Source organism: Lissotriton helveticus, chromosome 7 (assembly GCF_964261635.1).
Source record: "Lissotriton helveticus chromosome 7, aLisHel1.1, whole genome shotgun sequence".
Lineage (NCBI taxonomy): Eukaryota > Metazoa > Chordata > Amphibia > Caudata > Salamandridae > Lissotriton > Lissotriton helveticus.
In genome coordinates, this window is record NC_136068.1 from 1,824,616,294 (window position 1) to 1,824,629,438 (window position 13,145).

Sequence of the window (13,145 nt, forward strand, 5' to 3'; positions counted from 1 at the left end):
CGCCTCTAGACTAGGGAAGAGGTCTCCAAACTGAGGTTGAGAGGGAGGAGGGGGGGTGAGTGTGTTAGATATCATGGGTTATGGTTTAGGGTGGGGGGCTATCAAGCACCAGGCTCTAACCATGAGGACATTTGAATAAATGGAGCCTCATATGAACTCAGTCAGAGATCAAGTTAGAAACATAACTCCTATTTTAGTGAAAGAAAAGAAAAATAGCGTAGGCGAGCCAATCTGTAATAGGCGACCAGTGCACCCTTGATCTGTCTGGTCCTGGCTGGGAGTAGAGGTCAAAGGGCAGCCTCCAAATAACCCCCAGGTCCATACCAATTTCTGGCGAAGGATCACTTATTGGACACTTGGGGAGCCGTGCCTGCCAATGGCATGTTTTCCTTCAGGTGTTTGAGTGCACTTGTAACAGGGATAAGTCATCATAACTCCAGTGTTCGAAGAGTAAATATGTTCAGAGCTGCTGGGTGACCTCATTTCTTGTCAAACATGTGTCCAGGGGCTAGTAGCCTGTCTGGGGTGATAATGGGGCACAGTCAGTGCCAAGAATAAACATCTATTTAAGTCTACATTTCTTTGACGCGCACTGAAGTCCCATACACGTGTTGGCACCTTTGCTTACAATGTTTTTCAGTTTTACTATGAAATCTATTGAAGGAAAAAAGAAAGATAGAACATTGCTGCTGTACAGTTCTTTTTATATGGCCCTCTACCCCTCAAAATGCTGTGTTTTATTTACCCTGACGATATTTAAAGTGAGATATAGAAATGCACTTATGCAATTCAAATGGGTCTATAGCTTTAAAAGTGTGCACACTTAAACTTCATAAAATTATGTAAAATAATTGTGAGAATTTTTGTTTGGCATCTTGAGTGACCCAGATGAAAGGATTTCCCTCGAGAGGGCTTGATACTAACAATTTTATGGGCAAGGACTATGGGACTTTAACTCCCTTCTCGAGGAGCGCACTGTTGATAGGAGTCTCCTCTGGCTACCCTGTTAGCACAACATTCAGATGTTAACCCGCTCTCCTCCCACATAAAGAGGTCGTGGGCTGTAAGTATCAGCCTGTGAGCCTTACAACTGGGAGGAGACTGTGAGAAGGCAGTCGGCAGTTGAGAATGATGCATTGGAGTGCACAGAGCTGTAATCACAGACCTCAAAATACCAGGTTTCTCTCTCTCTCTCCAGCCATCCTGAAACCCTAGGCCCCTGAAAAATGGACAACCTGAAAACCGTGTCATTAACTGCCAATTATTAATAATTACAGGAAAATTATTTGCTGGTGAAAATTGCCAGTTTTAATAGTTTTAATCTTGGTTCCCTTTCCCACCCTTCCTTCTGCTCTGTCTCTCCTCGCCCTGGCTTGCTCTTCTAAAGAGTGTGAGAGCCACCAAGGGCCACAGTGGCCCTTGGAGCAGCCACGTGACGCAGGTGTCCTTGCTCTGCCTCTGATTGGCTGTTTCTGTTCCGTTGCAGTGGATGAAGACCTGGTTGAACCTGGACACCCCGAACACCTTCCGCTGTTGGTACTACGACGTGAACATCACCCGCGGCGAGGGGCGGCTGCTGCTCCATATCCAGGACATCCAGCCCTGGCAGGTGGGGCCTTACCGCTGCGTCGCCAGAGATGGGGGCAACAGTAGCCAGGACAACGCCACCACCTCGGAGAGCTTCAGCATCCCCTTCTACTGTGAGTACCAGCCAGCTGCAGGCCATAGGCAAGCCTCTCAGTGGGAAACCAGGGTACAGCTGGAGGCTAGCCAGCAGCAGGCCATAGGCAAGCCTCTCAGTGGGAAACCAGGGTACAGCTGGAGACCCAGACAGCACCAGGCCACAGGCAAGCCTCTCAGTGGGTAACCAGGGAACAGCTGGAGGCTAGCCATTCACATCTCAAGAATCACCTGTGCAAGGCGGTTAGGGCTGGGGCAGAATCAGTCACACGTGAGGCAGAACCTTTGCAAGGCCGCTAGGGCTGTGGGAGAGTCAGTCACATGATGTGCTATTGCCTCTGAACAGGCAGCAGGCCTCAGGTGTTATTAATCGCATATCAGGCTCCACTCAGAAAAGCAGATGGGGCTGGGCTGGAGCCACTCACCTGTCAGGCAGAACCAGTGAATGGCCAGTAGGTTCAGGAAAGAACCACTCGGAGATCTGGGTTGACTCTGAGAGTCTATTAGGATTTGGGGAGAGTAGACAACATGTCGGGTGAGTGATTTCAAAGCCCTTAGTATGGTGTGGGCAAAGTCAACTGCATATGAAGCAGCGAGCATCTTAAAGTGTGAAAGAGTTGGAGTAAAAGCACTTATTCACTATACAATCACCCCGCAGTCAATCCAGAGATGCCAAATCAAGTACCATAACGCTATAGGAGGCGTACAAAAGATTCAAAGTGGTCTCTCTTATAAATACTTTACAATATATAAGCATCCAAGTTTTAATCCGTCGTCATAGTAGTTTTCATAGCAACAATTAAAATACCAGTTAAAAACAAATTTCTCATTAGTTAAAAAGCTTTTGTGTAATTTTCACAGCGCAGCACCATATAATATAATAAAAAAGAACAAACATGTTTATGAACATAATAAAGCAGAGCAGGGAGGGAAACACAAAACAGACACAATTGTCTATATTTAAAAAACTGATCTGTTCAATCTGGGATGTAAAATACTTCATGTGGTGTCCACATCACCATCTACCAAGTAACCGGTCGTCACAGATTCAGTATTATAGGTACGTTGACGCGTTTCGGTGGACAGGACATATAGGCCCCCACCTTCCTCAGGACAGACAAAAACGATTCTCCCACAAATGTGTGAAACAAAAACTCCTATTAAAAAACAAGATTGCCCAAAGGCTTCGACACGGACAGAAAAGGAGCAGGGACTGTCAGTATTTCAAAACAATGTCCTCTGAGTAAAGGATAAGCCCTGGGGGCACAGACTTCTTACATCTATCGCAGGGGGGTTCCAAAGGTTTGGCTCCTGCCTTAGTTTTAAATTTGTCTTTAGCCTCCTTGGGATTTCAGCCACTGGCCGAGATCAGAAATGCGGTCTGATGTCTACGCGGCTGAAATCCCTAGGAGGCTAAAGACGATTATAAAACAAAGGCAGCAGACATTGTTTTGGAGCACTGAGGGTCCCTGCTCCTTTTAGGAATATCTTTCCACGACCAGGGCAAATCCCCAATAGTGTTAAGTTCTTGGAGGATCCTTGGTGAGGGGCCGTGGCTCATTTGAAGTTTTATTATCTCACAAGAAATCTGGATCAAAATGAGGCGGTTCCCCTTTCGACATTGAACAGTTCCAAGAGTTTCTGGATTCCCACACTGGATCCGCGTCAAAGCCTTTTGGTGACCTTGTTTATAAATAGGAGTTTTTGTGTCACATTCATGGGAGAATCTTTCTGTCCTGAGGAAGGTGGGGACCTATCAATCAGGATTTATAAAGCGTGGCTCATAACCCGATTGGGTATACAGGTGCTTGCTGGCCCGAGGCTTATTCGAACAGCCAGGTCTTGAGGGCCATTTGGAATTCCAGAAGTGCGCGGGGAGGCTGTTCCAGGTTTTTGCTGCGATGTGAGAGAAAGAGCTTTCTCCACTTCTGCTTCGGTAGATGCGGGGAGTATGAGAAGTAAAAGGGAGGCAGAGCGTAGTCTTCTCGATGGTTGGTGGAAGTTTTGGGGGTGGTTGATGTAGGCAGGTTCTTGGTTGTGTAGAGCCTTGTGTGCATGGATCAGCAGCGCAAAGCGGACCTATTAGTACTGAATCTTTAACGACTGGGTACTTAGTAGACACCACATGGAGTATTTTACCCGCCAGATTGAACAGGTCAGTTTTTGAAATGTAGACAATTGTGTCTGTTTTGTGTTTCTCTCCCTGCTCTGTGTTATTGTCAGGTTCGTATACTTTGGGGTTGCTGGTAACATGTGAAAGTGGTGGGGCGAGTTAAGTGCCCCACCGCTTCCCAAAACACACAATAAAACAAGGTTGCAAAATAAACATGCTGGCAAGCATTACAATAAAATAAAAAATAAAATAAATGTACTTACCCGGGCTGCATGCTCTATGTCCTGTCTGTGGCTCTGAGCACGATTCGAAGTGCAAACTTCCCTCAGCAATCCTGACGCTGCTCATGAGAGCAGTGCCAGGATGGAATGGAGTGGCCTGGCTAGACGCTCCATCAGGCTCTGGAGGCCTGTGCGTCGTCTCCACCCAGTTGTCTAAGACAGCTGGGATGAGACCTGCAAAGTGCGCATGTAAGGCTGGCCATTGTAAGACAGCCGGCCAAACTGACATGCGCACTTTGCAGTGTCTGGCTAGCCTTCCTCTAGTCCTCCATGCTGCCTATCAGCAGCAGAGGACTGCACACGCCCCCATTTCTCCAGCCCAAAGGCAGGCTGACTAACTGCTGCAGCTCGCCTTGTGAAAAATAAAATGGCAATGAAATCATTTCATTGTCCTTTTATTGTTCACATTTACTACAGCTCACAGCGGGCGGGGTGGGGGGGTGTTTGGGAGAGATGCTCCCCCGCCCTCAAGAAGAAACCACCGCTGATACACATATTTGTTAATTTTGTCTAATATATGGTGTTGTGCTGTGAAGATTACACAAAAGTATTTTAACTGAGAAATTTTGCTATGATAACTGACAATGGCTTAACACTTAGATGCATATTATGTTGTGATATATTTTTAAGTGAGACCACATTAAATCTTTTGTATGCCTTGTATAGCGTTGTGGTACTGGGTTTGTCCTCTGGAATGATTGAGAGAGGACTATATAGTGAATACGTGATTCTACCGCTTGTAAAAGAGGAAACTAAATTCCATTCTGTGGTACTGAGCCCTGTCCCTGGTTTTGTCGGGTGATCTCTCATCCTTTACTACGAGAGCTGTGAGAAAGACACTCCTATGGACTTTGCCTTCTGGTCGCTGATGGTCGGTGCTATCTTTGGCCATTGCTTCGGAAAGGCTAGTAAAGCTTGGGTAAAGTTGCTGTGTTTCTTCTACAGTATCTAAAAGATTCCTCCCCTTTGGAATATCCCCAGGTACCAGAGTACTTCTGGAGAATTCTTCAGCAATGCTGCTGCGTGCCACCAGGTGGTGCCCTGTGGCTCTGTACTACCTTGAAAGTGAGTTGAGTCATATATAAGTGCCGCCCCTTCATGCTAATGTCAGTTTGGTTCTTTGTGTCCCTTCCATAGGGATCTAGAGCTCGGCTCCCAGCTAGACAGTCTTCCGATAACTCTGGCAAACTGTTCACTGTTTAGATGTCCCACTAAAGGATGTATGACGTTACAACGCATACTTTTACCACGCCTACCATTACCACGCATTTTTTACAACGCAGGATCCATGACAACGCATACCATTACCACGCATGTATTTACAACGCATATACCTTTACAACGCATACAATTACAACGTAAGTATTGGTAAGTATATAATATTTTTTAATATTTAATTTAATTAAAATTAATATAATTTAATTTAATTAATTTAATTTAATTTAATGTAATATAATTTAATTTAATTTAATCAATTTAATTTAATGTAATTTAAATTTAATTTTTACACTGTACCCTTTTACCCAAAAACCCAAAACTGACCCTGAACCCAAAAAATACCCCTTTTACCCAAAAACCCAAAACTGACCCTGAACCCTAAAAATACCCTTTTACCCAAAAACCCCAAACTGACCCTGAACCCTAAAAATACCCCTTTACCCAAAAACCCAAAACTGACCCTGAACCCAAAAAATACCCCTTTTACCCTAAAAATACCCTTTTACCAAAAAACCCAAAACTGACCCTGAACCCTAAAAATACCCCTTTACCCAAAAACCCAAAACTGACCCTGAACCCTAAAAATACCCCTTTACCCAAAAACCCAAAACTGACCCTGAACCCTAAAAATACCCCTTTACCCAAAAACTAAAAACTGACCCTGAACCCTAAAAATACCCTTTTACCAAAAAACCCAAAACTGACCCTGAACCCTAAAAATACCCCTTTACCCAAAAACCCAAAACTGACCCTGAACCCTAAAAATACCCCTTTACCCAAAAACCCAAAACTGACCCTGAACCCTAAAAATACCCCTTTACCCCAAAACCCAAAACTGACCCTGAACCCTAAAAATACCCCTTTACCCAAAAACCCAAAACTGACCCTGAACCCTAAAAATACCCCTTTACCCAAAAACCCAAAACTGACCCTGAACCCTAAAAATACCCCTTTACCCAAAAACTAAAAACTGACCCTGAACCCTAAAAATACCCCTTTACCCAAAAACTGACCCTGAACCCTAAAAATACCCCTTTACCCAAAAACTGAAAACTGACCCTAAACCCTAAAAATACCCCTTTACCCAAAAACTGAAAACTGACCCTGAACCCTAAAAATACCCCTTTACCCAAAAACCCAAAACTGACCCTGAACCCAAAAAATACCCCTTTACAAAAAAAACCAATTAATATTTTTAATAAAATAATATACTTACCAATACTTACGTTGTAATGGTATGCGTTGTAAAAGTACCTGCGTTGTAAATACATGCGTTGTAATGGATCCTGCGTTGTAAAAAATGCGTGGTAATGGTAGGTCGTGGTAAAAGTTGCGTTGTAAAGGTTGTATACCCCCACTAAAGACACCATTCAAGCCATGCCGTTTCTGCAAGAAGATGATGCCGGGCACTGATCCGCGGAAAAGATGCCTCTGGTACTCAGGCTCACGCCACAACTCAAAGTCATCCAACAACTGTGCCCTCATGCACATTGAGGCAATTCAGGACTCTATGTGGCTGAACATAGCTCAGAGTCGAAGCATGTTTCTCATTCCCGTTTCTGGTCTCTGGACGGATCCTGGGCACGTGGCCACTCACACTCGTACTACAAAGTCCACTTCCCACTCAAAGTCTTCTAGTAAGTCGAAGTTAAAGTCTCAGCACAAGCATAAGAAGGTCAATCGGGACTTAATTCCATCCTGCTATTCTAAGTCTAGTAAGAAGGCACAAGGGCGCCATGATAAAGATCACACTCCTCAGATGTCTCCTGGGTCCCAACCAATCCTGCAGTCGGTGGTCAGCGTGCTCCAAGCTTCTCAACTGTTGTCGGCCTGCAGCAAACAGCGGCCACCAGAGAGACAAGCTGCAGATCTTTGGTTTGAATCTGGTTCCCTGGAGCATCTTCAGATCCCACACAGCTGCTAGGGTCATCAGTCAGACTTCTTTTAGCGGGTCCCCATCCCATGCTATCCACCTCCTCGTGACCCACTCACGGGGCATTGCATTAGTCAATGATCAAGTCCTGGTGCTGATCTCTGACCCCCAACCGATGTAGGCCTTCTCCGTGTGTCATCCGATCATAAAAATGCAACCAGTGGTAGTAGACCAATATCCCAATCCCAGACCTCTGCAGGTACGTCGGTATCGGGAGAAGATTCATGTTTTTTTGGTTTTGATTCACACCCAAATTAGGAAGACACTATCCCTCAGACCACTGATGAGGAAGGAGACAAAGTGCTGCCTCTTCTTTATATAGATGACGCAAGTGGCTAGAGACATCTCCTGGACCAGAGCTTGACTCTCCAATTGAGCCACCAACGGAGGAAGGTGTTCAGTTTGCAGGGGTGGTTCAGAGGGCAGAAGAAACCCTAGACATAAAGTTTCCCTCTGTTGAGACTAAGACAAATGTGTTACCTGAGATCCTTCAACCAGGGCCAGCTTCACATGAGCCCTTCTTGACATCCCCTGAAACCCTTACCGATGCCTCTCTGACTACATGGTCCAAGCCGTTCTCATACTCTCCTTCAGTTGACTTTCGGCTGCGGGACATAGGCTGTCTCCAAGAGACTTGGACTTCCTGGCCAAGCATCCTCCACCAGGGAGCCAGATGGTTGAAGCTTCAAGTATGGTCAATTCAAATTCCTTCCCGTCCAATCTTCTGCAAAGGGATGTAAAAGACTTGGCTCTTTCAGCAAGGGATTGTTTTTTGTGGCTGGCCTAGCATATAGATGTTGCAGTGTAGTTAACTGTTTGGTGGGTGCATGCATTATGTAATATGGCTGTCCTAGATAACCCCATGTTCTCTTTCGTCCAAATGATACATGATGGTCAGAATGCAGTCAAATATGCGCTCCAAGGTATGGCTGGACAATACAAGCTGCATCGTCAGCGCTATTGGCACCAGTGTCGTGCTCAAAAGATATGCTTGGATGAGGTCATCATACAGGTGTCCCTAATGGATATGCCCTACAATGGCTCCTGACTCTTTGGGGAAAAGGCTGATTTGGTGCTGGAGCGATTCAAGGACAGTCGCACCAAACCACATTCTCTAGGGCACCTGGCTCCAGCTAAACCATTTCCCCACCAATGCAGAAAAGTCAGAGCCTGTTCCACAATGCCAGCACCCAGACCTGTACTGCAACAGAAGCCCAATCCTTTTAGGACTGTGGTTGCAGTACCGGTAGACACTATTAAAGCCAGCACAGGCAGCATTCCTCAAATCCTTCCATCCCTGCATCAATGCATGGCCAAGCTGCTTTAGTTTGCCCTGGTATACAACCTTTACAACGCAACTTTTACAACGCAAACTATTACAACGCATTGCTCTGGGGGGCGCTCTAGGATAGGGAATAGGTTAATTTACTATCCAATAACCTTCCCTACTATCCACGGGTACTGAAGTTGGAATAGTAAATTAAACTATTCACTATCCAGCACCCCAAAGCGCTATGTGTTGTAATGGTATGCGTGGTAAAAACCGCGTTGTAAGGGTAGGCGTTGTAAAAGTATGCGTTGTAACGTCATACATCCGTTTGCCCTACCAGGCTCATGCCTGGCATAATTCTGCATTTACTCTTCAGCTGGAAATCCATCCTGTTAGACACACTGGTGCTACAGATTATTTAAAGGGACTATGGCCTGCCCTTTCTTACTGTGACTCTTGGAGGAGCAGTCCGCTATCCTAATGCTGGAAACCAACCGTCCTAGGCTGCCTTTGAGATGGTACCAGGCTTGGAGATGGGGCAAGCATTTCATTTGTGTTACTAGCTCATTCAAAAGAAGAACAGAGGTCTGAGGTCTACTGTGGGCCTCTGCCCGCTGAGTGCCTTTTTCAAGAAAGAAAAGGTTCAAAATGCTCCCTCTGCCTGGATATAGGGGACTGGTTAGCTTCTTTGGACTTGTAGGACCTGTATTTTCCTATAACTGACTTTCTGTTGATTCTGAACAAATACTTGTACCAGGTAGGCCAGAAACACTTTTACTCAGCACCCGGGTATTCACGGAAGCCCATCTTCAGAGGTCAGGAGTACGTGTATTCCTGACCGTGAAGACTGGCTGCTGAAGGCAGGCTCACTGCAGTTCATTGTAGAACACCCCTCAATGACACCCAAACTCCTTACGTTGTTGGGTTGTAACCAGCCGCGGCCGTGGAGGGAGTTGCAGTGGGGCAGGCAGGCGGGGAGGGGTAATGTGGGGGGTGGTAAACACAGGAATCTGGATGATTGCAGGTAAGTAAACAATTGAATTAATAAAACTAATTTTGTAGCGCGCCCTGCATTGCATTTTGCAATATAGGGCGCGCAACAAAATTTGTTTTATTAATTTAATTGTTTACTTATCTCCAATCATCCATATTCCGGTTTACCACCCCCCCACTCTGCTCCTCCCCCGCCCCGCCTGCCTGCCCCATGAAACTCCCTCCACGGGCCGCGGCTGGTTGTAACACCAATGAGCCGAAGTCCCATCTGAGCCCTACAGAGGATACTATTCATCTGGGTACGGTGGTGTTTAAAGCCTTTCCTTCACAGCAGCAAGTCGGGATATTCATGATACGATCCCGATGTTTCCGGATCACTCCTGGATGTCAGTGAGTCTGGCTCTGAGGCTTCTATGCCTTCTGGTCTGGCGTGTCATCCTCATCTCAAGATGCCAGGTGGTGCATGTGGGCCTGACCGTGAAACCTCCGATCTCAGTGGGGCCAGCATCAGGGCTGCCTTTTCAACTCCATCGAGATCTCAGAAGAGACGAAACAGGATCTGATGTTACGGTTGGTATAAGCAACCTGAGCTATGGCAGGTCACTCGCTTTCCTCACCCAGAGTTCACAGTGGTGACAAATGTCCCTGGCTGGCTTGAGGGGGCAAGCTAGAAGAGGAGGTGGACATCAAAGTCCTCTGGTCATGGTGGAGAGCCAGCTCCATATCAGTTTTCTGGAACTTCGGGTGATCAGTCTGGCCCTGAAAGCTTTCCTGACGGCATTAAAAGGGAGATGGGTGCCATGTGGCAGTGTAACAAAAAGGGCAGAGTGGGGTCCTGGAACCTGTGCCAGTAGGTTATACTTATGGAGGTCTCCTTCCACACACCCAGAAGGAACCTCCGCTCCGCCGACCTCGCCCTAGCAGAGACCCCACGCATCTGCAGAAACAGAGCTGGCGGAAGTGCCGTCTCCTACGTCGCAGCCAAAGCCTGGAACGAGCTCCCGGTTAACATCAGATGCTCCCCGACCCTGCACACCTTCAGGAAGAACCTCAAGACATGACTCTTCAAATGAGCCGCAGCTGCACCCTCCCCCCCCCCCCCAGCGACTTGAGACCCTCACGGGTGAGTAGCGTGCTTTACAAAATCCTGATTCATTGAGGTGGCTGGACCAGCAGAACTTCTTCTAGTTGCCAAACACCCAGCGGGATCCTTGAATGCCCAGAGTGGATGAACTGAGCGGGTGTCATCTGGCAGATCACAAGTGGCATCTCTGTCCCGAGGTGGTGAAGGGCATCTTCGATGAATGGGCATGTCCTCGTCCGATCTATTCACCACTGTCAAGAATGCAGTGTCAACAGTTGTGCACGGTGGAATTTCCTCTGATCTACTTGTTAGGAGACGCATTCTGACCAGAATGGAGGTACAGACTCCTGTATGCCTTTCCGCCACTACCTCACTTGCCTCGAGTCCTGAAGAAGATCAAGACCTACCAGGCCGACGTAATTTTCATCTCCATGGACAGATCTTGGAAAGTGTGTTATCCAGAGCTCCTGAGTATTTGCCCTCCAATCCAGCTTCTCCTTCGGGCGGACCTACTGTCTCCGCAGCAGCGCAGGGTCCTACATCAGTCTCCACAAGCTACCTACATGCATGGAGATTGAGCAGCTGCGACTGAATGTGAGTGACTTTACGACTGAGGCAGCTCATGTCTTCCTTGCAGCCAGACGTCCTCCTCTGGAGGCGATCTTCGCTGGTTGCGGGGAAACCATTCCCGCTCACTGTATTTATTTACTTTTAAAGTTTTATATAGCTCAAACGTGACCAACGAGTGTATCAGAACGCTGTACAGTATACAGTATAGAACATAAAAGGATGAGGAAGTATACATGCACTTGAAATTTGTCATTGGGTACAAAAGAGTGCTCAAAACACTGACCCCTTACGAGCCACTCATTCCAGTGTCCTTTTGTTTGTTTCTTTGCCCATCAAAGCTCTACGATGGGCTGAGGGGAAGGTTATTTATCAGCTCTTTTGGCCTTTCTTTGTTTACCTGACCAACCATCTTCAAGTCATTGGTTCTGGTGCGTAGTTTAAAAGGTCTGATGCTTGTGTGTTTGTCCCCAAATAGTTTATTATGCTTCAGTGGGACCTGAACTTGGTCTTGTCATTTCTGATGGGCACGCCTTTTGAGGCTAAGCACAGCTTGTCGCACATGCATGAACTACAGGCGCTCGTGGTACGACCGTCTTACATCGCCTTCTTAACAGACAAACTGGTACAGCCTGCCTCCTGAAGGTCGCTACTCCCTTCCACATTGGCCAGTCCATCACTCTGTCTGTGTTTTTTGCCTTGCCCCTCAAAAGAATGAGGGATTCTGCCTGCTTCACTCGACGAGGGCTGTGAGCTTCCAAGAAGAGCGGGTTTGCAGAGGAACAAACTGGTCAGCAGGGAGTAAGGGGGGGTCATTTTGTGTGTGATAGTAATGTCATGTCATGGTCAAAGGTTCTTATATAGCGCTTTATCACCGCAAGGTCTCAAGGCGCTGGCTTTGGGAACCCGTCCTGGCTTTTCCCCTGTGAGATAACCCCTACTGGGCCATCCCCAAGGTGAAAGCCAGGCATCCCGCCGCGGCGGGGGGGGGGGTGCCGTAGTGGAGATTAAGCAAGCTATTGCCCAAAGTTGCAGAGTGTGAACGTGTGATTCGAGAATTATCGAGTCCGTGGACATTTTGGGCTCAAGACCTTGCCGTGTCGGGAATTGAACCCTGGTCCCGGGTCTGACCTCTGCTTCAGGGTCTGCCTCCTCTAACCAGTGAGCCACACTTCTCCAGTAAAGCCAGGCCCTGCTGCAGGTATGAACAGAAACTGCATAAAGGAACACCTGATGTGCGGTTTCAAGGCGCAGTGGGAGCAATTGGACCAAACCTGGTTTACTGGAGATCAAGATAGCGATACATGTTAATTTCTTTTTTTGTCAAAGGACAGTGACGTGCTTCGTACGTCTGTATAAATGCCAATCACTAATGCAAATAGAAATAACTGCTGTTGCTTGTGCCATCTTGTAGTAGTGACAGTAGCGTTTGTTAACATATAGTGCATTGAGAATGCTGAACAATATTTGTCAATATTCACGTTTCATAACCTCGGATAAAAGGAGGGAGGATTATTGGTATGTATTTTACGAATTTTTACAGCCCTAGATATCGATAGACCTACTGAAGATATTAAGTTGGTTATTTCATTGGCTGTCAGTTTGGGGACTTGTTTCTGTTTGCAGCACGCGATGCAGCTCCGCATTCTGTACGCCCTCCTGCCATCTAGCGTTGATTCGGAATATTACACCTTGTTTGTCTTTGAAGCAGTTTTTAGGGCATGTCAAATGAATGAATCCCAGACGACATGCCTTAAATAATATGAAATTTGAGACTGAGAACTCTTATAAATATTAGGGAGTGATATTTCAGCTTTCGAATGCTTATACGGTGTACTGATCTATTTTGATTTATGATTTACCTGAGATTATAATGGGCAGAAGTTTCACATTTTAAGGAATTTACAGAGTAGGCGCTTTGTCCAGCTTGAAGGTTTACCTTCACGTGGTGCCTCGAGGCGGCCTTCACCCTTGGACTATGGCTGGGCTCCGAGAGAGCCAAGGTT

At 46.6% G+C, this 13,145-nt stretch overlaps 1 protein-coding gene across 3 annotated transcripts in view; it reads left to right on the top strand.

The window, feature by feature from the left end:
* LOC144770818 (uncharacterized) overlaps positions 1 to 13,145 on the top strand; it is a 220,203-nt gene that overhangs the window by 99,523 nt on the left and 107,535 nt on the right. For all 3 annotated transcript variants that reach the window (XM_078655586.1, XM_078655587.1, XM_078655588.1), the window contains exon 3: positions 1,487 to 1,700. In XM_078655586.1, coding sequence (XP_078511712.1) covers positions 1,487 to 1,700 — 214 coding nt within the window. The remainder of the gene's footprint in view (positions 1 to 1,486; positions 1,701 to 13,145) is intronic.